The 24,908-nt window shown below is 64.3% G+C and overlaps 1 protein-coding gene across 8 annotated transcripts in view; it reads left to right on the top strand.

Moving 5' to 3' along the window:
• ADCY7 (adenylate cyclase 7) overlaps positions 1 to 24,674 on the top strand; it is a 38,894-nt gene extending 14,220 nt beyond the window's left edge. For 6 of the 8 annotated variants that reach the window (XM_036345131.1, XM_036345127.1, XM_036345126.1 and 3 more), the window contains 25 exons: positions 7,729 to 8,163; positions 8,265 to 8,468; positions 8,981 to 9,142; positions 10,669 to 10,818; positions 11,141 to 11,289; positions 11,794 to 11,905; positions 12,031 to 12,158; positions 12,647 to 12,805; positions 13,009 to 13,141; positions 13,941 to 14,132; positions 14,439 to 14,473; positions 14,609 to 14,692; positions 14,886 to 14,958; positions 15,209 to 15,306; positions 16,527 to 16,611; positions 16,996 to 17,121; positions 17,810 to 17,899; positions 18,501 to 18,694; positions 19,493 to 19,583; positions 19,822 to 19,977; positions 20,488 to 20,634; positions 21,079 to 21,183; positions 21,465 to 21,579; positions 21,973 to 22,097; positions 22,269 to 24,674. In XM_036345131.1, coding sequence (XP_036201024.1) covers positions 7,930 to 8,163; positions 8,265 to 8,468; positions 8,981 to 9,142; positions 10,669 to 10,818; positions 11,141 to 11,289; positions 11,794 to 11,905; positions 12,031 to 12,158; positions 12,647 to 12,805; positions 13,009 to 13,141; positions 13,941 to 14,132; positions 14,439 to 14,473; positions 14,609 to 14,692; positions 14,886 to 14,958; positions 15,209 to 15,306; positions 16,527 to 16,611; positions 16,996 to 17,121; positions 17,810 to 17,899; positions 18,501 to 18,694; positions 19,493 to 19,583; positions 19,822 to 19,977; positions 20,488 to 20,634; positions 21,079 to 21,183; positions 21,465 to 21,579; positions 21,973 to 22,097; positions 22,269 to 22,415 — 3,294 coding nt within the window. In that variant the 5' untranslated portion in view covers positions 7,729 to 7,929 and the 3' untranslated portion in view covers positions 22,416 to 24,674. Of the gene's footprint in view, positions 1 to 70; positions 147 to 7,728; positions 8,164 to 8,264; positions 8,469 to 8,980; positions 9,143 to 10,668; positions 10,819 to 11,140; positions 11,290 to 11,793; positions 11,906 to 12,030; positions 12,159 to 12,646; positions 12,806 to 13,008; positions 13,142 to 13,940; positions 14,133 to 14,438; positions 14,474 to 14,608; positions 14,693 to 14,885; positions 14,959 to 15,208; positions 15,307 to 16,526; positions 16,612 to 16,995; positions 17,122 to 17,809; positions 17,900 to 18,500; positions 18,695 to 19,492; positions 19,584 to 19,821; positions 19,978 to 20,487; positions 21,184 to 21,464; positions 21,580 to 21,972; positions 22,098 to 22,268 lie in introns of those variants that run through there. The other 2 variants (XM_036345125.1, XM_036345132.1) reach the window with 2 other exon arrangements.
• Positions 24,675 to 24,908: the final 234 nt, after the last annotated feature.

The following is a 24,908-nucleotide window of genomic DNA, read 5'->3' as shown; positions in this document are numbered from 1 at the left end:
AGAGGGCGCCAGGGGTGGGGAGGAGGCAGTGCTTTCAGGCTGCAGGAGGCCGGAGGGCGGGGCTTGTTTGGGGAACCGAAATCAGTCAAATCATGCAGCCCCGAAGGAGGCCTCGGGGAGCCCAGCTGGAGGTTCCTGGCCAGGGGGTGAGCAGGACGGGGCTGGGTGTTCTTGGGGTCCTGGGCAGGTGCGGGGAGCCTGGTGGACTACCCCAGGGAGGCTCGGGTTTGCGGGGGGCGGGGGTGGGGATGCTGTGGCCTGAGACTCCATCGAGGCACTGTGCGTGCCCAGCCGAGCCTGGCTCCGGAGGGCAGGGGTTTGTGGGAGGAGTGAGTGGCCCGGATGGGGGGGCTGGCTCCAAGGCCGGCAATGGAGGGCCCCCCGAGCTCCATGTGGGTGCCCCCGTGTGGGTGCCGCTCCGGAAGCCGGGCTGTGGTTTGGGGTGGTCGGCCGGGCTGCTTGCCTCCAGAAGGGCACTTCCGGGCTGTGCTGGCCCGGCCCAGGTGCTCAGGAAGCGGGGGAATGGGGTCCCCCTGGGATGGCTGCTGGCGCTGCAGGAGCCAGACTGGGACCTCGGGGCCCGGCAGCGGCTGCAGGCGCAGTGATGCCTCCCTGGGCTCTGGGGATGGCCAGGGGCCGCCAAGGCCCCAAACGTGGCCTGCGGGCTCCAGGCGGGGTGCCCTGGCCCCTGCCCTCCCTGTGGTCCCTCCATTGCTGGTCTGAGGAGACGCTGGAGGGATCAGGCCCAGGGGCGAGAGGGGCAGAGCTGAGAGGGTCCCCTGGCGGTCGGCCTGGGGCTCTGTGGCAGGTCGGGGGGGGGGGGGCGGGGGGGGGGCCCCCTCGCTGCCTTGCGTGGGAGAGACAGCAGGTGGGACAGGAGGCCTCTTCCTGGCTGGTGTTTAGAGCTCGTTTCTGCTCCTCTTCTTAGGGGCAGGTGTCTCCCCGACTAAAAACTCCCCCAGGGCAGGGGTGTCTTCCCCGGCATCTCCTGTGTCTTCTCTCACCCCCACCCCGGAGGCCAAGCTCAGGGCCGGCCCCCCCACTGTGTGCCCATCCTGCCTAACCCAGGGCCGGTGGGTGTGGGGGAGTGGGGCTCCCAGGCTGTCCGAGAAGGGGAGGGGAGAGGAGGGGAGGGGAGGTGAGGGGAGCGGCCTGTCTGGCCACGGTTGCCCAGGAAGTCTGCTTGGGGGAGAAGCTCTGAGCTGACTCTCAGAGGCTCCGAAGTCAGCATTTCCCAGTCCTGAGGGACTTCATGCAGAGAGAGCCCCTTGAGCCAGGAAGACGGAAATGTGCAGCTGCCTTTCGTCCAACAAGTTCCTTTCCTGCAGGCCTTGTCAGAGCCTTTGCTCTGCTGATGTGCTCAGGGATCGTGGGAGGAGGAGGGGAATGTTCACCTGCGCTGCCTGTGACAGGAACGGGTGAGGGGGCCATGTGTGCATCGCTTGTCGCGCCCGGCCCTGGGCAGAGCCCGTCTCGGGAAACGCAGAGGCGGCGGCTTACGAGAGAGCCTGGGCCTCAGAGTGGGCAGGTCTGGGTTTGAGGCTCAGCCCTGCTGCTTCCCAGCTGGGGACTTTGGCCGAGCAGGTGAGGATCCCAGAGCCTTCCCCTGGCCGGGGGTCGGGGTGGCAGGACCTTGCCCAGGCCGCTCCCAGCCCTGCTCACTTGGCGGGAGGTGCTCGAGGGCTGACTGTGGGGGACCCCAGCCTGCCTGGTTTTCTGCCTGTGCTTCCGGATGGGCTCAGAGGTTGTCTGGAGGGTTGGGTGTTATGCTTTCTCCCCTGTCAGCAGACCTCGAGGGCTTGGGGTGGGGGCCAGATGCCCCTGGGAGTTCTCGCTGCCTCGGACCAATGTCCCCGCAAACCCCTGCCCCAGTGGATAGCCGCTCCCTGGAGGCCTAACCGGGCACCTCATGGGGGCGTCCGCCGTGTTGCTCCTCATGGCCCCAGGCAGCACCCCGAGGTGCTGACCACAGCTGTCTCCACCCCAGAGGCCAGATCACTCTCAGGGTGGAGCGGGGGCCTGGGCTGCCGGACCCCCGTGCTGTGGCTCAGACAGGCCCAGGGTGGGGCGGGAGGCGCAGGTTCTGGGCTCTCTGCCAACCTGATGATCCTTGTCCTCTGACCTGGGTCCTGGGTGCCACGTGCAGCCCGGTGCTCTGCCCACATCGCCCCATCGCACCCCCTCAAAGCTCTGTGTGGTCAGAATGCCATTCTCCCGTTTTCAAGTGGGAAACTGAGGCACAGAGGGGTCCGCAGGTTCCTCAGGGCCGCGCACTTAGACACCATGCACCTAAGATTTGCTTCCTTTTTAAAATAATCTAATGGATTTTTATGTTTACACACACACATGCGTATATGTGCCCCCACACTCCAACTAACATGCTGGGAGCACATCTTTCCATGTCGACATGCTAAACCCACAGTCACTTTAGTCGTCAACCGCCTTACATTGTCCTTTGAATTTTTCTACTGGTGCCCTTATCTACTTTATTTATTTCAAAAACCACTTTATTGCGATGTGATGGACATACCCAAAGCTGTACTTTTTTAAAAATTGCCCTGACCGGGTCTCGAACCCGTGACCTCTTGGTGCATGGGTCGACGATCAACCACTGAGCCACACCGGCCGGGCCGTACATTTTTAATGTAGACGACTTCGTAAGTTTGGAGATAAGTGTACACACGTGAAACCATCACCGGCATCTATGCCATCAACCTTTCGTCACCTCCCAAAGTTTTCTTTGACTCTATCTATCATTATTTTTCCGATAGCACCGAACACCTACCCTCTTAGAAGAAACTTTAAGTCTACAGCGCAGTATTGTTAACTGTGGACACGATGCGTACAGTAGATCCCGGTTTTCCTATTAAAGACTTTTTAGAAGTCTGCACGAGCTGCATTTGACCGTAGAAGCAGAAACCGCAGATGCAGGGAAGGACGATTTGTTCGCTGCGTCCAACCAGCAGGTTTGGTTTTTCGTGTCCTGGCTCCATCCCTCTCCCAGGCGTTGCTGTTGCCATGGGGATTTTTTGCGGATCCCCTGGGACAGGACTGTTCCGGCTGCGGCCCCCCTTTTGACAGCTGCATAGTGTTCCGTCGTGAGGATGTGCCCAGGTTTATTTCACCAGCGTCTGGCTGGCAGACGCGTCGTTCCCAGTCTTGGCTGTCACACACAACGTTGCAGTGAATACTTGGACATGTCACCTCACACACCTGACCGTGTAGCAGGACCAGTTCCTTGAAGTAGATTTGCTAGGTCAAAGGTCTGTGTACCTTAGCGACTTGGTTAGATATGACTTAACTGCCTTTCCCGGGTGGCGCTGAGCCTCGCTCCTGTCAGGGTGAGCGAGTGCGAGTGTGAGTGAGTGTGAGTGCGAGTGCCTGCTTCTCCCCGGCCGGCCAGCACAGGTCTGTGAAGCGCTTTGACCTTTGCCGGTCGGATAAATAAAAATGGCTTTCCTTCGGAGATTTAATCTGCATTTCTCTTTTTTTTTTTTGATATATTTTTTTTTTATAGAGAGGAAGGGAGAGGGATAGAGAGTTAGAAACATCGATGAGAGAGAAACATCGACCAGCCGCCTCCTGCACACCCCCTACTGGGGATGTGCCCGCAACCAAGGTACATGCCCTTGACCGGAATCAAACCTGGGACCCTTTAGTCCCCAGACCGACGCTCTATCCACTGAGCCAAACCGGTTAGGGCTGCATTTCTCTTATTACACGTGTGTGTGTCTGTGTGTGTGTGTGTCTCTGTGTGTGTGTCTGTGTGTCTGTGTGTGTCTCTGTGTGTGTGTCTCTGTGTGTGTGTCTCTGTGTGTGTGTCTGTGTGTCTGTGTGTGTGTCTGTGTGTGTGTGTCTGTGTGTGTGTCTGTGTGTGTCTGTGTGTGTCTGTGTGTGTGTCTGTGTGTGTGTCTCTCTGTGTGTGTGTGTCTGTGTGTGTCTGTGTGTGTGTCTCTCTGTGTGTGTGTGTCTGTGTCTCTGTGTGTGTCTGTGTGTGTCTGTGTGTGTGTCTGTGTGTGTGTCTGTGTGTGTGTGTCTGTGTGTGTGTCTGTGTGTGTCTGTGTGTGTGTCTGTGTGTGTGTCTGTGTTTGTGTGTCTGTGTGTCTGTGTGTCTGTGTCTGTGTGTGTGTGTGTGTGTCTGTGTCTGTGTGTGTGTGTCTGTGTCTGTGTGTGTGTGTCTCTCTCTGTGTGTGTCTGTGTGTGTGTCTGTGTGTGTGTCTGTGTGTGTGTGTCTGTGTGTGTGTGTCTGTGTGTGTGTGTGTGTGTGTGTGTGTGTGTGTGTGTGTGTGTATGGTGTGGATGGGGTCAGCTTCTTTCCAGATGTTTAAGAGCCATTGCCTTGCCTTCCCGTGAGCTTCCTGTCCACACCTTCCCCCATGTTTCTGTTGGGTTAATGGCCTTTTCATTTACTTTTTATTTTTTTGTAGGAGCTCTTTACATAGGGAGGGAGGTTCACGTCTTGCCGTAAGACTTGCAAATGTTTTCCTAATCGTTCCTCTGTGGGTTTTGCTTTTGGTAGGTTTTGTGCGACGTTAGGATGTGTTCGCTACAGCATCACAGAGAGTTCTTTTGTGGGTTCTGGCTCCCCTTGGCCACCGTCCGGTGTGAACATGAACCCTCCTGGCTGTCTCCTCTGGCCTCTGCTGCATCTTTAAACAGGCAGCGAGCAGTGCCGGACTTCAGACTCGAACTTACACCCTCCTCCCGCACCCCCCATGCAGTGGTTCCCCTGGTTCCTGTCTGCGGGTTAGTGGATACATCTCCTCTCCCACCTCCGGGCCCTCTCGCGCCTTGCTGTCCGGGTGGCCGTGGGAGCCCGCTGTCCTGTGGTCCGGGGGGGGGGGGGGGACTCGCATGGCGTGAGGCTCCCCAAGGCGCCGCTGGACTCCCCTTTCTGCCTTTACCCTTATCGAGGGGAAGGGATGGGAGTGTGTTAAACACGGGCGGAAAGGTGTTTCCCTCCTAAAAGGGGGGCCTAGCTAGGGCCGTGCGTAAAGGAGTGAGTCACCAGGGGTGAAATTTCAGGCAAGCGGCGTGGGGGGCACTGCTCTTCCAATAGACGCGGTTGCCTGAGCACCCACTGTGTGCGGGGCCCTTGCAGTCACCCGGGAGCTGGGCACGAGGTCTGTGCCTTCTGGGAGCGTGTGCCTGGAGCGCCTGCCTCTTGGCACCTCACCTGGGGCCTGGCACACGGAAGGTTCTAGTGCATATCTGGGGAACGAATGAATGAATGCATGCTTCTCTCTCAAGGTGAATGAATGGATGAACTGTCATTAGAAGTGGCACAGGAGGTGCCAAACCGGATGGATGATCCCTGGCAGCTGGTGCCTTGCGGGGAGGGATACATGGGGTATTTGCATTTTAAAGAGGACAGAGGAAAAGCAGAAATGAGGATTTGGGGTACAAAGAATAATTCCCTACCTATGCCCGCCTCCTCCAGAACCGCCCGGGGACCAGGGGCAGCCTCCAGGGGTCTCCTGCCCGCTTCTGTCAGTCCTCCACACGCAGCCACAGCTGGGCCTTAGCGGTCTGACGTCACCCCTTTGCAAGCGGGGACCCCGGGGCCCAGGTCGGGCACAGACCTGCCCAGGGCCAGGGAGCAGGTTGGAGGTGGAGCTGGAGCACAGGCCTCGTGTCCCCAAGGCTGGACGGCAGCCTGTGGCCCCCGGGGCTGGGGTCATCAGCCTAGGAGTTTTGGGGGAGCAGAGAGAGGGGCGGGGCTGCTCACGTCCCTGGGGGGCTTCAGCTTTTACCCTGCCTGGTGGCTTTGCGGGCTGTCCCCGGAGGGAGGGGCCCTGGGGACCCAGCCTCTGGGTGCCTCTGCCCCAGGGATGGGCCTCCCGGCTCTGGGACTGGGCCTTCTCTCTGGGCTCATTGGCCAGTTGTCCTGCGAACCTGGCCTGTCCGTCCCTGTGGCCTGCGCCTCACTCCCCCGACTTGGGGGTGTGCCGACGAGCAGAGTGAGGCCGGAGTGTGGGTGGGCTGGCGTGCCTGAACGGCGGGCATCCCTTGGTCCCATGAGGTTCCCCTAAGTGCCAGGCCTGTGCTGGGCAGAGCGGCCGCTGGGCTCCCCCACAGCTCCCTCAGCAAAGGCCCCTCCCCACACCCCTCCCCCCCCCCCCCCCGGCACCCAGCCCCCGAGCTCTCAGCCGGCCTAGGGGGCGAGCCGGCGCTGTGGGTTTGGGGTGCGGGCGCAGGGGTGGCGAGGAGACTGAGCGGGCTCCTCTCCTCAGGCCTGTCGCCCCCACTTCCTCTTTCGGAGGCCACCAGCCCAGGGCCTGGAGGCCGGGGTTCCTGCCGGCTCGGCCTGGGTGAGGAAGTGGGGGCCCGCATCTGCAAGCGGGGGGTAGGGGTAGGGGGTAGAGGGGGTGGACTTGAAGTCCCCAGGGCGTGGTAGACTGGTGGCTGCCGGGTCCTCCAGCTGCACAGGGGACCGATTTCCTGAGCTGCCCTGGAGGCCCAGTCCTGGGTGGTAATGTGAGGCCCAGGCCCCCAGCTTCCAGCAGCTGCCGAACCTGGACCCCACTGGGCGGCATCTGGCCAGGAGAGCCTGGGCGGCCCGTCTCGTTTGTGGGACGGGAAGCGATGGGGTGTGGCGTAGCTCAGAGGGCTTCCTGGAAAAGGAGGCCGCCCTGGTCCGAGCTGGCTGAGGAGGCTGCCTGACCTTGCCCTGGGCCTCCACAGGGAGGGGCAGGAGGGGGTGACATTTGAGATGTGATGGGCCCCGTGGGTGGCAGCGCCATGAGGGCGACGGGCAGGACGAGAGTGGACCCCAATGGCCTGTGTTCAAATCCCGGCTCTCTCACCAGCTCTGTGACCTCAGGGAAATGGCCGGACCTCAGTCCCACACCCACGCAATGGAAGCGGGAGTCCTACTCGCCTACAGGGCGGGCGAGTGGGTTGGGCACACGGCGCCGGGCACACATTGGGTGCTCAGTGGGCACTCAGTGGCTTTTGTATGTGGATCCTCCACCCCTCTCAGGCCTGGGGTGCAGGGAGTCCTCCTGCCAGGCTCGCATGGGGGGTGATGCTCCTGGCATCCGTTTCTACCTGAGGGTGCCCTGAGCCCCCTAATTCCTCCCTGGGAGGAGGTCACTAGAGAGAAAGCGGGGAACCCCCCTGCCCTCCAGGCTCCCGCGGCCTGGGCCTCCCGCGGCCTGAGTGTGTGTCTGTGTGAGTGTGTGTGTGTGTCTGTGTGTGAATGTGTGTGTGTCTGTGTGTGAGTGTGTGTGTGTGTGTCTGTGTCTGTGAGTGTGTGTGGTTTGCCGGGGATGGAGCCGCCATGGGAGTTAGCGTTTCTCGGGGTTGGGGTTGGGGTTGCTCAGCCTGGCATCCCCGAGGGGCAGGCGGCTGCGTGTAACTGGCAGCCGGTTCAGTCCCGGGGCTGCCGCTGCCGGAGAGAGCTCGGCGGGAAGCTTCCGGCTCTCTGCTCAACCACGGAGCCACACCGGCCAGGCTGGGGCTGAGTATTTAATTTCATTTTAATCAACTTTAATTTTTCGAGCCGTGTGTGACTGGCGACTGCTGTACCCCACAGAGCGGTTCCAGGGAGCCCAGGGGACAAGCTCTGTGACTTGGGGTGTGCACAGCCCCAGCAGGACTTGGACTTCGGTCCAGGTTGAGGCTGAGAGATCAGACGCAGGCTGAGGCCTGGCCCTGCCGCCCCGATGCCAGCCCTCCCGGATGCGGCCGCCCAGCTCACATCCGGGTCGCTTTGTGTGTCTGCAGAGCTGAGGAGCCGTGAGTCTGGTCAGCCTGGCCTGGATGCCAAGGAAGATGCCAGAAGCGCAGTGACCGAGGCCTGGGGTGGAGCCGGCAGGCACCGCGGTGCCCATGGACCTGCAGGCCGAGGGGCCCCCTCCCCAGCCCCCCCTGCCGGGCTCGGAGCGGCCAGAGGCCTAGGCCCGCAGGGAGGGTGTCGGCACACAGATGCCCTCCAGGCCCTGGGCTCTTTTGAGTGGGCTTCCCGAGCAGGTGTGCCAGGGGCAGAGCATGCCGGCCAAGGGGCGCTACTTCCTCAATGAGGGCGAGGAGGGCCCGGACCACGATGCCCTGTACGAGAAGTACCGCCTCACCAGCCAGCACGGGCCGCTGCTGCTCACGCTCCTGCTGGTGGTCATCGTGGCCTGCATCGCCCTCATCGTCATCACTTTCAGCTACGGGGTGAGTGAGGCAGGTGGACAGGCTAGCCTGGCGGGCTTCCTGGAGGAGGCGGCACCCACTGGGGAAGCCGTGACACGTCCGTGTGTGTTTTCCACGCCCAGGACCTCTCCGGACGGCAGGCCGTGCTGGTGACGGCGTTCCTGGTGCTCGCCGTGTTCGTGGTGCTGTACGTGCTGGTGTACGTCGAGTGCCTGGTCCAACGGTGGCTCCGGACCTCGGCGCTGCTCATCTGGGCCTGCCTGGTGACGCTGGGCTACGTGCTGGTGTTCAACGCGTGGACGAAGGCGGCCTGTGCGTGGGAGCAGGTACGAGGCAGGGCCCCGGTGCCGCTGGGGGCTGGATGCCGTTCCTCGCTGTGCCGTCTCTGGCCATCAGGTCCCTGTGGAGGCTGCATGGACCAGCAGTGGCAGGTTGGCCCCGGCCCTTCCCGCTCCCAGGCTGTGCTTCTGTGACTTGGGCCCTGGGCTGACCTTGGCCTCAGTCTCTACCCCGACGGGACGGATGGAGGCGGGAGGCACGTCCGCCTGTCTGTCTGTCTGTCTGGGCTCTTCTGGATGGACCCTCCCTGGGCTGGAGGTAACCCATGTCCAGCTCAGAAAAGCAAAAGGCACGGACGGGCTCATGTGCCAGGAAAGGCTGAGGGGTCGGTCCCGGGGCCCCAGCAGGGGCCACACCCGACTCCTCTGGGCTCTGCTTCCGCTGTGTCGTTCGCCCCGGGGCAGGCCGTGCCCAGTCGGGCCGAGATGGCCACCAGCGGGGTCTGGGCTGTGTCCTGGTGGGCGGCGGCCGGCCCTGCACTCACCGTGTCCTGTGCCAGGTGCCCTTCTTCCTGTTCATCGTCTTCGTGGTGTACACGCTGCTGCCCTTCACCATGCGGGGCGCCGTCGCGGTCGGGGTCGTCTCCAGCGTGTCCCACCTCCTGGTGCTTGGCACGCTGATGGGGGTCTCCTCGTCACCCAGCGTCTGGGTGTGGCTGCAGGTGAGGGGCTCCGGGGGTCTGGGTGGGGTGCAGGTGAGGGGATCTGGGGGTCTGGGTGGGGTGCAGGTGAGGGGATCTGGGGGTCTGGGTGGGGTGCAGGTGAGGGGATCTGGGGGTCTGGGTGGGGTGCAGATGAGGGGATCTGGGGGTCTGGGTGGGGTGCAGATGAGGGGCTCCGGGGGTCGGGGTGGGGTGCAGGTGAGCGGATCTGGGGGTCTGGGTGGGGTGCAGATGAGGGGCTCTGGGGGTCTGGGTGGGGTGCAGGTGAGGGGCTCCGGGGGTCTGGGTGGGGTGCAGATGAGGGGCTCTGGGGGTCTGGGTGGGGTGCAGGTGAGGGGCTCCGGGGGTCTGGGTGGGGTGCAGGTGAGGGGATCTGGGGGTCTGGGTGGGGTGCAGTGAGGGGCTCCGGGGGTCTGGGTGGGGTTCAGGTGAGCGGATCTGGGGGTCTGGGTGGGGTGCAGATGAGGGGCTCCGGGGGTCTGGGTGGGGTGCAGGTGAGGGGATCTGGGGGTCTGGGTGGGGTGCAGATGAGGGGATCTGGGGGTCTGGGTGGGGTGCAGTGAGGGGCTCCGGGGGTCTGGGTGGGGTGCAGGTGAGCGGATCTGGGGGTCTGGGTGGGGTGCAGATGAGGGGCTCCGGGGGTCTGGGTGGTGTGCAGGTGAGCGGATCTGGGGGTCTGGGTGGGGTGCAGATGAGGGGCTCCGGGGTTCTGGGTGGGGTGCAGGTGAGCGGATCTGGGGGTCTGGGTGGGGTGCAGGTGAGGGGCTCCGGGGGTCTGGGTGGGGCTGTGGTTTGGGCTGAGGGCAGCCAGGCCCGTGGGGTGAGTTGGTCCCGAAGCCTGGAGCCCCACTGGCAGCCCGCTGGCCTCAGCGCAGGCTCTCTTTGGAAGCCGGACGCCGGGGCTGGCACCTGGCCCGTGGTACCCAGAGGCTCAGCTCCTCACCAAGTCCTGGCCCTGTTCTGGGTGCGGGCACTGTCCTGGGGAGGCCTGTTCCTGGGGTGTCGCCCGCAGGGCCTCCCTGGGCTTCTGTCCTGTGTCTGTGTTGAGTGAGTGAACTTGGTCACACTCAGTGCTGCTGTGACATGTGGTTTCCTCCTGGCCGGGCCTGGTGCCGGCTCCGGGGGCGGAGGAGGGGGCTCTGGGCAGCTGTGGGGGGGGGGGGCGCTGTGCCTTTGGGGACAGTCCCCGGTGCTCCCCTCGGGCTCTGAGCCCTGAGCCCTGGGACGGGCCGTCCTACTTCCCAGAACTAACTGGCTCCCCTGGTCTCCAGGGTCCAGCCCTTCTGGACCAGGGAGGGGCTGGCGGATGCCGAGCCGGCCTGAGCCCTGGTCCCGTGGTTATAGTGACTCCCTAGGAGACCAGCCCCTGCTTGGGCCTCAGTTTCCCTGTCTGCCCAGGAAGGGTGCAGCCTGAGCGGGTTGGCGGTCAGGGAATGGGCGGGGTGCCATCGCCAGCTCGGCAAGGGGGACAGTCCCCCGGGATCAGGGGCCAGGCCACACCTGAGCCATGTGTGCGCCCACCTCAGCTGCTGGCCAACGCGGTCGTCTTCCTGTGCGGGAACCTCACGGGCGCCTTCCACAAGCACCACATGCAGGGCGCCGCCCTCGAGCTCTTCACCTACACGGTCAAGTGCATCCAGATCCGCCGCAAGCTGCGCATCGAGAAGCGCCAGCAGGTGGGTGTGCGCCCGCCCCCCCTCCCGCCCAAGCCCCAGCCTGGCTGACTCCCAGGCCCCAGGCCCCAGGCCCAGCGTCCTTCTCTGTGGGCAGCAGGCGCTCCCAGAGCCGTGTGTGCAGGGGCTACGTGGCTGGACATCCCTGCAGGCTCACCCCAGGGGCTGCTGGGGACACGTGGGGATGTGTGCCCGGCTGGGTTGGTGGCAGGACACAGGCCAGCAGAGGTGGAGGGGTGATTGGCAGAGCAGAAAGGAGAGACGTGTAGGTAAAGCCTGGGTCCGACGTCCCCCCGCTTGTCCCCCCCCGTCCCCCCGTGTCCAGGAGAACCTGCTGCTGTCGGTGCTCCCGGCCCACATCTCCATGGGCATGAAGCTGACCATCATCGAGCGGCTCAAGGAGTGCGGGGACCGCCGCTACATGCCCGACAACAACTTCCACAGCCTCTACGTCAAGCGGCACCAGAACGTCAGGTGGGCAGCGGCCGGGCCTGTGCGCATGGCGTCTCCTGGGGAGGCTCCCTGCCTCCCGCCTCCCGTCGGGGCTGTGGGCGGCCCAGAGCTCAGACTGCAGCTGGGAGGTCTGGTGCCCGTGCGGCTCTGGCTCCCAGGCAGCCCCAGTGTGCTCATCTGGAGGATGGGATCCTGCGAGGGTAGGGCGAGGCGGAGCGAATGGGGCCTGTGGTTCTGAAGTCTGCAAAGGCGGGAAGCCAGGTGTAGGCGAGGAGAAGGCCGTGCCCAGTGCCGGAGCACCGGCCGGGAGCACCATCTCTCACTGCAGGAGGCTGGGCTGGGCTGGGGGGGTCGGGAGGCCCTGCACACTCTGGGTTCGCTTTAAAGTGAACCCTCAGAGCGTCTCTCCCGTCCCTATGGGGGCTGCGGGGTGCAGGGTGGCGGGGCTCCGGAGGGCCCGTGTCCCTGCAGCCCTGTCCGGCACGGCTGCCTCTGACCCTCCGCTGCCCCCCCCGGCCCCCCCAGCATCCTCTACGCCGACATCGTGGGCTTCACGCGGCTGGCCAGCGACTGCTCCCCCAAAGAGCTGGTGGTGATGCTGAACGAGTTGTTCGGGAAGTTCGACCAGATCGCCAAGGTCAGCCCGCCAGCCGGTGCTGCCGCCCCTCGGCCATGGGGGTCCGGAGGGTGTGGGCGAGGCGACGGCCTGCGGCCTGTGCGACCCGGGCCCCCCCGCCGACCCGCCTCCCCCTGGCCCCGCAGGCCAACGAGTGCATGCGCATCAAGATCCTGGGGGACTGCTACTACTGCGTGTCGGGCCTGCCCGTGTCCCTGCCCACCCACGCCCGCAACTGTGTGAAGATGGGGCTGGACATGTGTGAGGCCATCAAGTAGGTACCACGGGTGGGCCGGGAACCAGGGCCGGTCCCTGGGATGGTCTCCTCCTGCCTCCCGGGGCCCGGGGCCGGTCCCTGTGACGGTCTCCTCCTGCCTCCCGGGGCCCGGGGCCGGTCCCTGGGACGGTCTCCTCCTGCCTCCCGGGGCACGGTGGGGCATGCGTCGTCCCCGTTTTTCAGATGAGGAAACTGAGGCTCGGGGGCAGGTGGCGAGCCTGGATCACCCAGTGCCTGTTTTGGGTCCCCCCACTGGGCTTCCGAGTGTCGGGAGCTCAGAGCTGGGGCGTGAGGGTGGGCAGCTGGGCTCCCTTCCCCCGAGGGCAGGCTCGGCAGCAGGAGGCGCTCAGGGCCCCATCAGGCCGCAAACCTTCTCTGTGAACTGCGCCTCCCCTGTTCCTACACCCTCCCCCAGGCCACACGCCCGACTGGGACCCTGAGCCTGCCCTCGGGTGAGGTGAGGTGACCCTCCTGCTCTGCCCCAGGCAGGTGCGGGAGGCCACGGGTGTGGACATCAGCATGCGTGTGGGCATACACTCGGGGAACGTGCTGTGCGGTGTCATCGGGCTGCGCAAGTGGCAGTACGACGTGTGGTCCCACGACGTGTCCCTGGCCAACAGGATGGAGGCGGCTGGAGTCCCCGGGTGAGGCTCCCAGGAAGCTCTGAGCTCCTGACACTGGATGGGGGGGCTGAGGCAGGGGGCAGGACGTATCAGTGAGCTTGCAGGGAGGTGGGGTGGGGGGAGCCAGCTGGGCTCCGGGCTGCCGGCTCTGGCTGTTGAGCACCCTTGGGTGGTGCCGGCCCTCTCTGGGTCCTGCTGCTCCCCCTGACTTGGGTCTTTCCCAGACGGGTGCATATCACAGAGGCGACCCTGAACCACCTGGACAAGGCGTACGAGGTGGAGGATGGGCACGGGCAGCAGCGGGACCCCTACCTGAAGGAGATGAACATCCAAACCTACCTGGTCATCGACCCCCGGGTACGCGGCTCCGATGCAGCGGGGCGGGGCCGGGGGGGCGGGAGGACACCCACACCCACACCCGGGGAAGGTGCCTGGAGGGAGAGCGGCGAGAGGCCTGCTGGGGTGGGAGTGAGCCCCCCGTCACTGGGTGTGGTCCAGGCCCCACGGAACGCTTTCCCTGGGCCTCGGCGTCCTTCTCCATGAAATGGGAATAACAAGGCCCCCCACCCTTCCCCGAGGAGAGCCCCGGGCGCATGGTGAGCACCCGGGAAATCAGTCACCAGGCGTTTACTTTCCCTGCGGCCGGCGCTGATCGCCCCGATTTCCAAAAGGCACGTTTGAAAGCCACGCTTTGGATGAGGCACAGGAAAGCGGGGAATGGCCGGGGCTGCGGGGCCAGGGGCGGCAGGGCCGGCCTCCACGTGTCCGGACTCTGCCCCCTGGAGCCGGCCTGGTCAGCGACGCCTCCACTTTCATCAGGACCCCGAGGTGGGGGCCCTCGGGCCGCTCCCAGCCGGCCCCGCGCCCCCGCACAGGCCCTTCTCCCCGCCCCGGGAGGCCTGCTTGTCCCCCGGCTGCCGGTGAATCATCCTTGGGGCGCGTTCAGGAATGTCGGCCATGCAGGCTCTTCGCGCTCCCTCACCCTGGCCTTGGCCGTCCTCTGGGCTGGCCCAACTGCCGAGAGCCTCTCCAGCCTCTCCAGCTCCCCTGTACCGCCCCCCGGTCCCCCCCCCACCCCCCGGGCCGCAGCTGCTGGTGCGCAGGGGCCATGAGGTGCTCAGTGAGAGTGGAAGCGAGCGGTTCTGTGTCCCCCCAGAGCCAGCAGCCGCCCCCACCCAGCCAGCACCTCCCCAAGCCCAAGGGGGACGCGGCCCTGAAGATGCGGGCCTCCCTGCGGATGACCCGCTACCTCGAGTCCTGGGGCGCCCAGCGGCCCTTCGCCCACCTCAACCACCGCGAGAGCGTGAGCAGCAGCGAGACCCCTGTCCCCAACAGCCGGCGGCCCAAGGTAGGGCCCGTGCTCCCGGGGAGCTGGGGACCGGGGTGCCCCTCGAAGGGGGCAGCAGAGCCTGTGCCGACCCTCGCTCTCCACCTGTGACATGGGTGCGGTTTCTGCCCCGCCTCCCGGGGACGTGGAGGGCGCGCAGGGCGGCTGGGCTGTCTCCGCCCTCCTCGTTCCCCAGCCGAGTCCAGTTTGATCCAGGGGTGGTCCCACACCCCCACACCTGCCCGTGTGTCCGAGGCAATAGGCCGAGACCCGGGATGGGCTTCCGCCCGCGTTCTGGAGGCTGACAGTCTCTCCCCCCGCTTCCAGGCCATCCCGCTGCGGCGCCACCGCACCCCCGACAGGTAGGCGTGCTGCCCCCTCCCCGTCCCAATGGCCTGCCTTTCCCGCCAGCCCTGTCCCAGTCACCTCCTCCAGGCAGGCTGCCCTGACCGCTGCGCGGGTCCCTGGGGTGATGCTGGGTGCGTGTCTGATTCCAGAAGTGCGTCCCCCAAGGGGCGGTCGGAGGATGACGCCTATGACGACGAGATGCTGTCAGCCATTGAGGGGCTCAGCTCCACGAGGTGAGGGGCCTAGATCTCTGTGTGCCCTGCCCCCTCGAATGGGCCCCCCATGTGGCCCAGTTCCAGTCATGTCCTGGGAGCTCCTTCCCCTCCCTGGTGCTGCCTCCTGAGAGGGGGGCCCTGCCCCCTGGCCATCCCTTCCCCCGGGGGGCCCTCCCACTCCCCACTTCTCACTGCCCTTCCTGCCCCCTAGGCCCTGCTGCTCCAAGTCTGACGACTTTTACACCTTCGGGCCCATCTTCCTGGAGAAGGGCTTCGAGCGAGAGGTGAGCGCCTGGCTGTCCGGGAGGGGCCTCGGGCCCTGGCTGTTCAGGGACGTGGAGATAAAGTGGGGGAGCTGGGGTTAGGGAGGGCAAGGGTCCCCTCTAGACACCAGGTGGAGACAAATGAGAGTTGGTTGTCAAGGAGGGTGAGGTGCTTTAAGGTGATTAACTTGAGTCGGCCGAAGGGGTCAGGGCACGTGGCCCTGCGGGGGCCTCTGCTGTCGGGCCGCCCCTCACGCTCTCCTGCCCCCAGTACCGCCTGGCGCCCATCCCCCGGGTCCGCCACTACTTCGCCTGCGCCAGCCTCGTCTTCGTCTGCCTCCTGCTGGTCCACGTCCTGCTCATGCCCAGGTCAGTCGGGGTGGGCAGGACGGTCAGCCCACTGGGGTCAGGCGGGGGTGGCGGCCGGCAGGGGGGCCGGATGTCACGAGCCCATGATGCCTCCGTGGCGTCCCCACCCCTGGAGTTCCCAGCCCTTAGCTTTTGCTTTCATTGAACGGCTGCTCCCTGGAGCCTGAGCCACAGGCCTCCCAGCTCCCACACGCCTCTCACCCTGGAAGCCTGCTGTCCGCACGTGGGGGGCATCTCCATGTGGGCCTCCTGCCTGGCGCCCTCCCTCCCTCTTAGCCAGCGGTTCTCAACCTCTGGGTCGCGACTCCTTTGGCGGTCAAATGACCCTTTCACAGGGGTCGCCTAAGACCATCCTGCAGATCAGATATTTACATGACGATTCATCACAGTAGCAACATGACAGTGATGACGTAGCAACGAAAATAATGTTATGGTTGGGTCACAGCATGAGGAGCTGTATTGAAAGGGCCGGAAGGTTGAGAACCGCTGCTGCTGTGGGACACAGAGGCCCAGAGGCGTGGGTCATGCATTATCCGGTGCCCACCACCAAGAGGCTGCGTCTGCCCCCAGCGCCCTGTGCGGGGCCGGGTGGGGGTGAGGCCATGGAGGGAGGAAGGTCAGCCCCTTGCTGGTTGGAGGGCGGTTAGGCTGCAGTGCAGGGCACCGTGTTCAGGACGCCACTGAGACAAGACAGGGAGTTTCCGGACCAGGCCCGAGGCTCCCGCTGCGAAGTCACTCATTTTTAAAATATATTTGTATTGATTTCAGAGAGGAAGGGAGAGGAAGAGGGAGAGAGAGAGAAGCATCAATGATGAGAGAGAATCATGGATGAGCTGCCTCCTGCACGCCCCCTATTGGGGATCGAGCCCACAGCCCGGGCCTGTGCCGTGACCAGGAGTCCAGCTGTGACCTCCTGGCTCACAGGTCGACGCTCAGCCACGGGCTACGCCTGCGTTCCCTCCCTCCCTTGTACTTGGTGCAGACGGGACGTGAGCTTGCTGTCGGGCCTCAGGTCTGGCCAGGCCCTGGAGCTGTTGGCGCAGCAGCTGGACACGGGGTCAGAGGGCTCTGAGCTGAGTAGAGAAGAGCAGCTTGGAGGTGGGGGGGTGCAGGCAGGAGGCCGCTGTGCGCCTGACTGGGGTGCTGGGAGACGGGGGAGTGTGTCGGAGGCTTAGCCCTGAGCAGACGCTCCCCCAGAACTTACGCCTGTCCCTCTGCAGGACGGTGGCTCTGGGGGTGTCCTTCGGGCTGGTGGCCTGCGTGCTGGGGCTGGTGCTGGGCCTGTGCTTCGCCGACGAGTTGCTGGTGAGTGAGGAGCCCCTGACCCAGCACCATGGGGGCCCACGGGTGTCGGGGCTGAGGAGGTGTGAGCCCGCCCCCTGACCCTCCTGCCTCAAGGGCAGTCACCGTGTCCCCCCGACCCTTCCCCCAGAGGCGTCCCCAAGCAGCCGTAGCTGTCCACAGCCCCGAGAGGGGGCATGTCCCTCTGTCTGGGCTCCGCATGTGTCTGAGCTCTGGACACAGCACCTGCCGATGCTCCCCAGCTGAGCGAGATCTTGGGCTCTCACAGCTGCGGGGCCCTGGGGCTATCCTCCCTGAACCCCACCCTGCCCCCGTCCCCCACAAAGCCTCAGGCAGGGTCCCCGCTGTCCGGGGCAGGAGCGGGTGACATGAGCCTGTGTTTCCCAGCGGTGCTGCCCGGCCTGGACGGGGCTCCGGGCCGTCTCCGGGAGGGTGGAGACGCACCCGCTGCTGCGCGTGGCCCTGGCCGTGCTCACCGTGGGCAGCCTGCTCACCATCGCCATCGTCAACATGGTGGGTTCTGGTGCCGGGTGGGGAGGGGCCCTGGCGAGGACCCTATGCACGCCTCCCGGTGGCGGGAGCCAGGCCTGAGCCTGGGAACCTCCCAATTCTGGACCCCGAGAGTTTTGTTGCCTAAAAGCCACCCGTGGCGGAACCCTCCGCACAGCCCTGTGGCCGGGCCTCCTGGGGGTTCCGTGGCGGTGAGAGCTCCTCCCCCATTTTCCTGTTTGGGGCCCCAGGGAGGTCGCGCAGCCAGCCCCACAGGAGGTGTCCTGAAGCACGGTGTCCCAGACACCCCGTTCTTTCTTCCCGGTCCCCCGGAGGAGGCCCGTCTCACCCTCGGGGAGACTGGGGGCCGTCCTGGGCTCAAGCTGGGAGGACATGGGGCCTCTGCCTCTCTGGCCAGGCTCCGTGTCCACGTCCATGTCCCTACGGTCCTTCCAGGCCCCACACCTAGTCAGGTCTTCCCCACTCCACGCCCCTGTCCCCACTTCACGCCCGTCCTCACCTCCGTGCCCGTCCCCACTCCACGCCCGTCCCCACCTCTGTGCCCCTGACCCACTAGACTCTGACACAGAGCTGGGCCTGGCGGGAGGTGCCTGTGATGCTGCCGGAGGCCTTAGGCCCAGCCCTGCTCGGCCTGGCAGGTCCTGGAGTCCCAGGCCCTGACCATCTGTCACGGGTACCGTCTTCTCTGCAGCCCTTGCTGCCCTCCCCAGCCCTGGGGCTGCCTGCTGGGAACCAGACCAGCCTGAGCAGCCAGGAGAGGACCCCCTGCGAGCTCCTCCCAGTGAGTGCACCGGCCCTCGCCACCCCGAGTCCCCAGAGTGCGGCGGAGCTGGAGACCACAGGAGTCTGGGTGTGGGTGCACTTGGTCCAGAGTGTGGGTGGGTTTGATCCAGCTCAGGGTGGGGCTTGACTGCAGGGAGAAGGGTTTCGTCTTTGTTCTGGGGGCAGTGGGGAGCCACAGCATGCTCTAGAGCAGGAGAGAGAGGTGCAGAGACGCACTGGGGAGGACAAGCTCACGGCCAAACTCAGGGCAGGGAGGCTGTTCAGGCATGTGTGTGCCCCTTCCCTGCCCCACCCCTGCCCCTGCCCTGTCCTTCCCCCTGCCCCGCCCCGCCCCGCGTCACATCTCCATACCAGCAGCATTCCCATGCGTTGTTTCCCTGAGCCCACTTGCCCTCAGTGGAAGTGAAGGTCGGTAAAGACAGCACAGGAAGGTAGACTCCACGGCCTGCCCCTCGTGAGGGAGTCAGGAGGCCAGAGGGCGATGCTGAGACACGTGGCTCTCCACGGGGCCCCCGACGCCCCTCCCTGGGTGATGGCTGGGCCAGGAGGTGTCTCTCAGGGACGGGAGATGGTGGGTGACCAGCACCCCGTCCCCCCAGTATCACACCTGCAGCTGCATCCTGGCCTTCGTCGCCTGCTCCGTCTTCCTGAGGATGAGCCTGGAGCTGAAGGTGGTGCTGCTGACGGCGGCCTTGGTGGCCTACCTGCTGCTCTTCCACCTCTCCCTGTGCTCGCAGTGGGACTGCTGCGGCCCTGGCCTGCGCAACCGCACCGAGACCAACGCCACCCTCAGGTGGGGCCCGGCCCACTGCCCGTGGTGACGGTGGCCCATTGTATCCCCTTTGTTTCCATGGCATTTCAGACTGAGCCCGTTGGGTGGGCACCTGCGGGGGTCGGCGTGGTTTCCTTCACAGGAAGGGAGTCGTGGGCTCCGGTCTGCGCGCTCCGAGCTGAGTGACTGGCTGGCCAGTTCTCTGGGGAGCGTCCCTGGTCTCACAGGCCACCTGGGAGGTCCTGTGTGCAGGCTAGTCTGGGGTGGGGAAGAGGCTTCAGCTGGAGTTCTAGAAAGAGCACTGTGTCTGCCCTACTCCCAGATGGTGGGTGGCACCTATGGCCCAGGGAGCAGGTGTGTGCGTGGTCCTGACAGGTGGTGACCCTTGGCCCAGGGGGCAGGTGTGTGCGTGGTCCTGGGGCTCTGGCCTAATTGGATTGAAAGAGGGCCTGACTCCCCTTGGACTAGAGCCTGGGACCGGGGGCCCAGGACAGGCTGCCCCTGCGGGTTGCCTGGCACCTGCACACCTGCCAGGGCCCACGTCTGCCCCACTGGGCCTCCGGAGCTGGCGCCTCCTGTCCCCTCGCGGCCCAGGCTTCCTGTTCAGACCGAATGTGGCCATTCCTTGTCATCCGGGCCTGAGCTCAGATGTCCCCTCAGGGAGGCTGACCTCTGACCTGCACCCCTTTTCTCCATGGTCTGCGCCAGGCAACCGGTCTCGGTGGCTCTTCCCGGGTGGCACTGGGGGAGTCTGGGCCCCATGCCCATGTTTGGGGGTGAGAGCTGGAAGGGACCCTGCCTCTCCCTTCACTCCCTCAGCTCCTCCATCTGCTCCTGGTCGGATCTGAAGACCATGATCAGCTTCTACCTGGTTCTGTTCTACGCCACCCTCATCTTGCTCTCCCGACAGGTGAGCAGGCGGCCGCTGCTGCCTCCCAGCTCAGCCGCCGACCTGCCCTCCTCGGGAAGGGCTGGGCGGGCTGGGCCGCCTCAGACTGGGGGCAGGTGGTCCTGGGGGGAAGCCCCGGTCGGGGACCCGAGTGACTCCTGGGTCATGCGAGTGAGGCGTTCACCACGGTCACAGGGTGGGCCCTGCTGCTGGGTGGCAGGTCCCCGCTCACGGGGCCAGGACTCCGTTCCGTCTGCAGATTGACTATTACTGCCGCCTGGACTGTCTGTGGAAGAAGAAGTTCAAGAAGGAGCGCGAGGAGTTTGAGACCATGGAGAGCGTGAACCGCCTGCTGCTGGAGAACGTGCTGCCGGCCCACGTGGCCGCCCACTTCATCGGGGACAAGCTGAACGAGGTGCGGCCCGAGGCGGGCGGCCGTCGCTCCCGGAGGGAGGGCTGAGAGCCACCACGTGCTTTCTGTGGTCCTGGCCTCACGGTGGGGCCTGCGGACGGTGGGAGCTGCTCGCGCAGGGACACGGGCGTGGGCGCCGACCTGGGCGCCTCCCTCCCGGGCTGTGGCCCACGGTGCCTGCCAGCAGGATGTGGCGTGTAACCGACAGTGATGAGCGCGAGTGCCACCAGCTCTGTGCCGCCGGGTCAGAGACGGAGCGTCTCCTGACTGAGACCTCTACTCAGGGCTCGGGACCCCGCTCTGCAGACCCAGGGCATTTAAGAGCAAAAATCAGCCCGAGCCTCTTTCCGACCACCTGACAGAAATTCCCGTTTTTATTTTTTAAAAATCTGTGTACTGATTTTAGAGAGAGGGGTAGGGGGAGGGAGAGTCTCCTACTGTGGATCAGGCCAGCGTCCAGCTCCTCCGGCTCCAAGGGCCGGGAGGTGGCCACAGGCCCGCTTCTCCCCCCAGGACTGGTACCATCAGTCCTACGACTGCGTCTGCGTCATGTTCGCCTCGGTGCCCGAGTTCAAAGTGTTCTACACGGAGTGCGATGTCAACAAGGAGGGGCTGGAGTGCCTGCGCCTGCTCAACGAGATCATCGCCGACTTCGATGAGGTGGGCCCCGCCAGGGCGGGCGGCAGGGGCACATGCCCACCTACAATGTACCACCACTCGGAGAGGGCACACGACACATCACAGCCCTTTCCTCGCTGCACTCAAGGGTTTGGGTCCTCTCTGGCCAGCAGCTGGCTCCGGTTAGAGGCAGGCCCTGTGGAGGAATCCCCGCCAGCCCCCGCGGTCGGCCTGGGTTGGTCGGGCCTGCCTGGGAGCTGGGGACAGAACCAGCATCCCTGTGGCAGAGCTGGCTCCTTAGGAAGACCAGAGGCCAGACGAGCACAGACAGGAGCAGGGAGAGAACGCCCTGGTCCATAGGGGCGAGCGGGCGGGCGAGCCCAGGGTGAGAAAGGGCTTCTTCAGAAGGGCCAGGGTTGGGTGGGAGCCGCCCTGAGATCTGGGACAGGCTGCCGCAGCTGCCCCAGTCCTGCCCTCTGTCCGCAGCTGCTGCTGAAGCCCAAGTTCAGCAGCGTGGAGAAGATCAAGACCATTGGCAGCACCTACATGGCAGCTGCGGGGCTCAGCGTGCCCTCTGGGCATGAGAACCAGGTACGCAGTGTCTGGTGGCCTTTGGCCCCGCCCCACGAGGTGAAATTCCAGGCCCAGACCTGCCACCTAAAGGGGGCACCTCCACGCCCTGACCCAGGAGGGAGGGTGGTGAGGGGCAACTCCAGGGCCCTCTGCTGAAGCCCCTGCCCCATCTCTGCCTGCCGACGGCCCCTCCCGTGGGCCTCTTGCCCACACAGTGCAGATCAGGGCGGCTGGCGCATCCGTCTACCCGTCGAGGCGGGAGGACGGGGTGTGGCCGGGCCTGACGCCGCTGTCCCCAGGACCTGGAGCGACAGCACGCCCACATCGGCATCATGGTGGAGTTCAGCATGGCCCTGATGAGCAAGCTGGACGGCATCAACCGGCACTCCTTCAACGCCTTCCGCCTCCGCGTCGGTGAGGCCCCGCAGGCCCTGTCCTCGCCTGCTTCCTGGGAAGGGTTCTGGAGGGCCCCGACTTTCCGACCCCAGCAGCTGGCACACCACGGACATGACTCCCTTTGAAATGACACATCTCTACAGACAGCGGGGAACCCCAGGTCACAGCTGTTTACAGCCGCTGAGAACCAGGTTCCTGGCCTGATGGTCACTGTGAGCCACAGGCGGTGCTCAGAGCCGCTGGGAAGAGTTAGAGGTGCAGGACGAGTGCCCCACTCGGGCGCTGCGGGTGCCGGGGAAGCACCGATCCAGGCCTCCGGCTCAGGCCTCGTTCAGCTATTCCGAGGGGCTGTCTGTGGTTGGTGGGGGTTCTCTAGCCTCAATGACCTGCAACTGCCAACGTCCTCTCCAGGCATAAACCACGGGCCTGTGATCGCTGGAGTGATCGGGGCGCGGAAGCCTCAGTACGACATCTGGGGAAACACGGTCAACGTTGCCAGCAGAATGGAGAGCACTGGAGAGCTGGGGAAGATCCAGGTACAGACCCCGGGGACCAAGGAGGAAAGCACTCCCGGGTGAGGGGACCTGGCCGCTCACTGGGGCCCAGCCGCTGAGGCCTCGGGGAACAGGCGCGCTGCTGCTGGCCGGTCTGCCCGCCGTCCCCCAGGCGTCCCGCCTGCTTCTGCAACTCGCTCCTTCCCTTCCCAGGTGACCGAGGAGACAAGCAGCATCCTCCAGGGCCTCGGATACTCCTGCGAATGCCGGGGCCTGATCAACGTCAAGGGCAAAGGGGAGCTGAGGACCTACTTTGTCTGCACAGACACGGCCAAGTGCCAGGGGCCCGGGCTGAACTGAGGGCTGCTGGGAGGGGCAGGACCTCCCCGATGCCAGCCAAACCCGTGGAAGATGCAGCCACAGTCACCAAGGCCGTCCGAGGGCTGGCCGCCATCGGCTCCTGACAGGTGCTGTGTGGGCCTCAGGAGCCTGCACGAGCGGACTTCTGGGGCACGGCGCCAGCCCCAGCTTCAGGCCACCGCTGGGCCTCCCCACGCCGGGCAGTCGGAACCCGTGTGCTGGTGTGGGGAACGCAGCCCCCCCCCAGGAAAAGGCTCCAAAGTTTCAGCTCCTCTGCTGCTGGCCTGCTGTGGTCTTGACTGACCCCCCTCATGGCCGGGAGCTGCCCAGCGACCTGTTTTCCAGGCACAGGAGGACGGAGACAAGTAGTTGGCATGGGCTGGACGCCTTTCACCCCAGCGACCAGCTACGGCTTCCATATTTCTCACCCAGGTGTTCTGGTGAATGGAGCTGGAAAGGGCGTTTCAAATGTATAGATGGTTTCAAACAGCGGGCAGAAAACCTCCGTGGACGTGGGTTACTTGCTGTCTCTGGCATGTGTTTCTTTAACATGTTAAGCGCCAGGCCTGTTTTGTCTTCCTTTCCGGTTAGCCCGCGATACCCGATTTCACCGATATGCTGGCGGCACCAGTGACTGACCGGTCTGGACAGAAAGCATAGTCACCCTCCTTGTACTTGGTGCAGACGGGGATGTGAGCTTGCTGTCAGGCCTCAGGTCTGGCCAGGCCCTGGAACTGTTGGCACAGCAGCTGGACACGGGGTCAGAGGGCTCTGAGCTGAGTATAGAAGAGCAGCTTGGGGTACTGGGGGTCTGGACCCCAGCCTGCATGAGAGGACTAAGTGACTGACATGGCACTTAACGTGTTAAATGGCTGCGTTATCACTGAAGGTTTTGTCCTTTTTAATGACTTTTTAGATCCGAGACAAGCCTCTTCCCTCCAGGGTATTCTCTGCCTTTTAACCACCGGCATGCCAGCAGGACCACTGTCCAGGATCAGCTCCGGGGCCGCCCCGGCTGTGGGGACGCAGCTCTGTGGAAGGTGGCCCCCACTTTGACTCCAGCCTTTCGAGGTTAGGTTCAGTCAGCAAAAAGACTGCAAAGTTAGGCCCAGCCACCTCAGCCCGCCTACTGGTGCATGTTGGCGCCGTCCCCTGCAAGCTTCGGCAGGAAGGAGAGGGGCTAGGCGCCCAGCACCTCTGGGACCCTCTCCTGTCCTCTCATCCGCATACTGACGCTGAGGAGCTTCAAGCCAGCGGGGGCCCATGGAGAGGTCCCCTGACCTGGTTGCGGAGATGTTCTTCTGACCGAATAAACCAAGGCAAGTGCAAAAAGCATCTATGAGCTTCAACTCACAGAACCCCAAGTCCAGCCAGGCTCCACGGGGCAAGAACCAGCCTGCCGCTCCTTGTTCTGCACTGCCTGCCACCTGGGCAGAGCTGCCGATCTAATGCAGGCGATTTACGACCGCAGGGGCCCCCGGATCTAATGCGGGTGACGTCACTATCACATGGACCACCGGATCTAATGCAGGTGACGTCAATACCGCAGGGCTACCGGTTAGTCACCCACAGACCCCTGGGATTAGGGAACTGCAGAGACTTCAGGAAGAGGAGACAGGGTCGCAGGCAGGGGAACTTGCACAGGGTGCTGGTGGGTGCACTGAGGTGTTGCATGTAACTGGCATGGTCTGAGTCGGCTACAGGAGCTGTGTGGCAGCGATGCTGGAAGGGAGTAAGCCTTACGTGGCCCTTTTACACACCAGTTCTTCATGGGAAGGGCTGGTTTAGGGTAAGTCCTGCGCTGCAGCCCATCCTCTTAGAGAGCAGCGTAAACATTAGGCTACAGGAGCTTAAAAAATACCTGGTTACCATGAATGTACGTCTGTGTGTTTACAATTAAAGCACTGTGCCCGGATGGGATGAGCTTTCGGTGTTCAGACAGGAGCGTATAACTGACCAGGAAAGTCACCTGCAATTGTGTTTTATAAAAGTTTTCTCATTACGTCCCTCCTTCACACGTGTCACTCCGTTTGAGACGGGACAGTCCCTCTTCTAACACTGACTAGGGAACCCCCACCCCCGAGGTTAATGTGAGAAACTTCCCAATGGGAGGAAGACCCTCACCCACTGACAGGCGTGTGTAACAGGTCAACGTGCGGAAATACGCAACAAGGGGAGCGTTCTGTGCACTGCGTGTGCACAGGTCGCAGTGTTGGTTCAGAATGTTATGTTCATGCTCATAAAGTACCCGTGTCGCTACTTGTTCAGCCTTCGCGTATTAAATGACCAGTACGGAGAGCCTGCGTGTCCTGACGTCAGATGCTTTGTTGGCCTCAGGAACGGACCTTAGCGAAGGCAGGGCCCCAGGTCAGGCTGACGGCTGCCTGCGGCACCGGGGCAGGACCAGCCGACTCCGGTCTCCCGAGGACTCTGCCCAGTTGGCTCCACCCACTTTGCAAAGCTCCGGTGGCAACAGGCCAGAGCCATGTGCCT

This window comes from Myotis myotis, unplaced genomic scaffold, assembly GCF_014108235.1.
Source record: "Myotis myotis isolate mMyoMyo1 unplaced genomic scaffold, mMyoMyo1.p scaffold_m19_p_19, whole genome shotgun sequence".
Lineage (NCBI taxonomy): Eukaryota > Metazoa > Chordata > Mammalia > Chiroptera > Vespertilionidae > Myotis > Myotis myotis.
The sequence above is the reverse complement of the archived record's forward strand: the minus strand, read 5'-3'. Positions and strand labels throughout refer to the sequence as shown.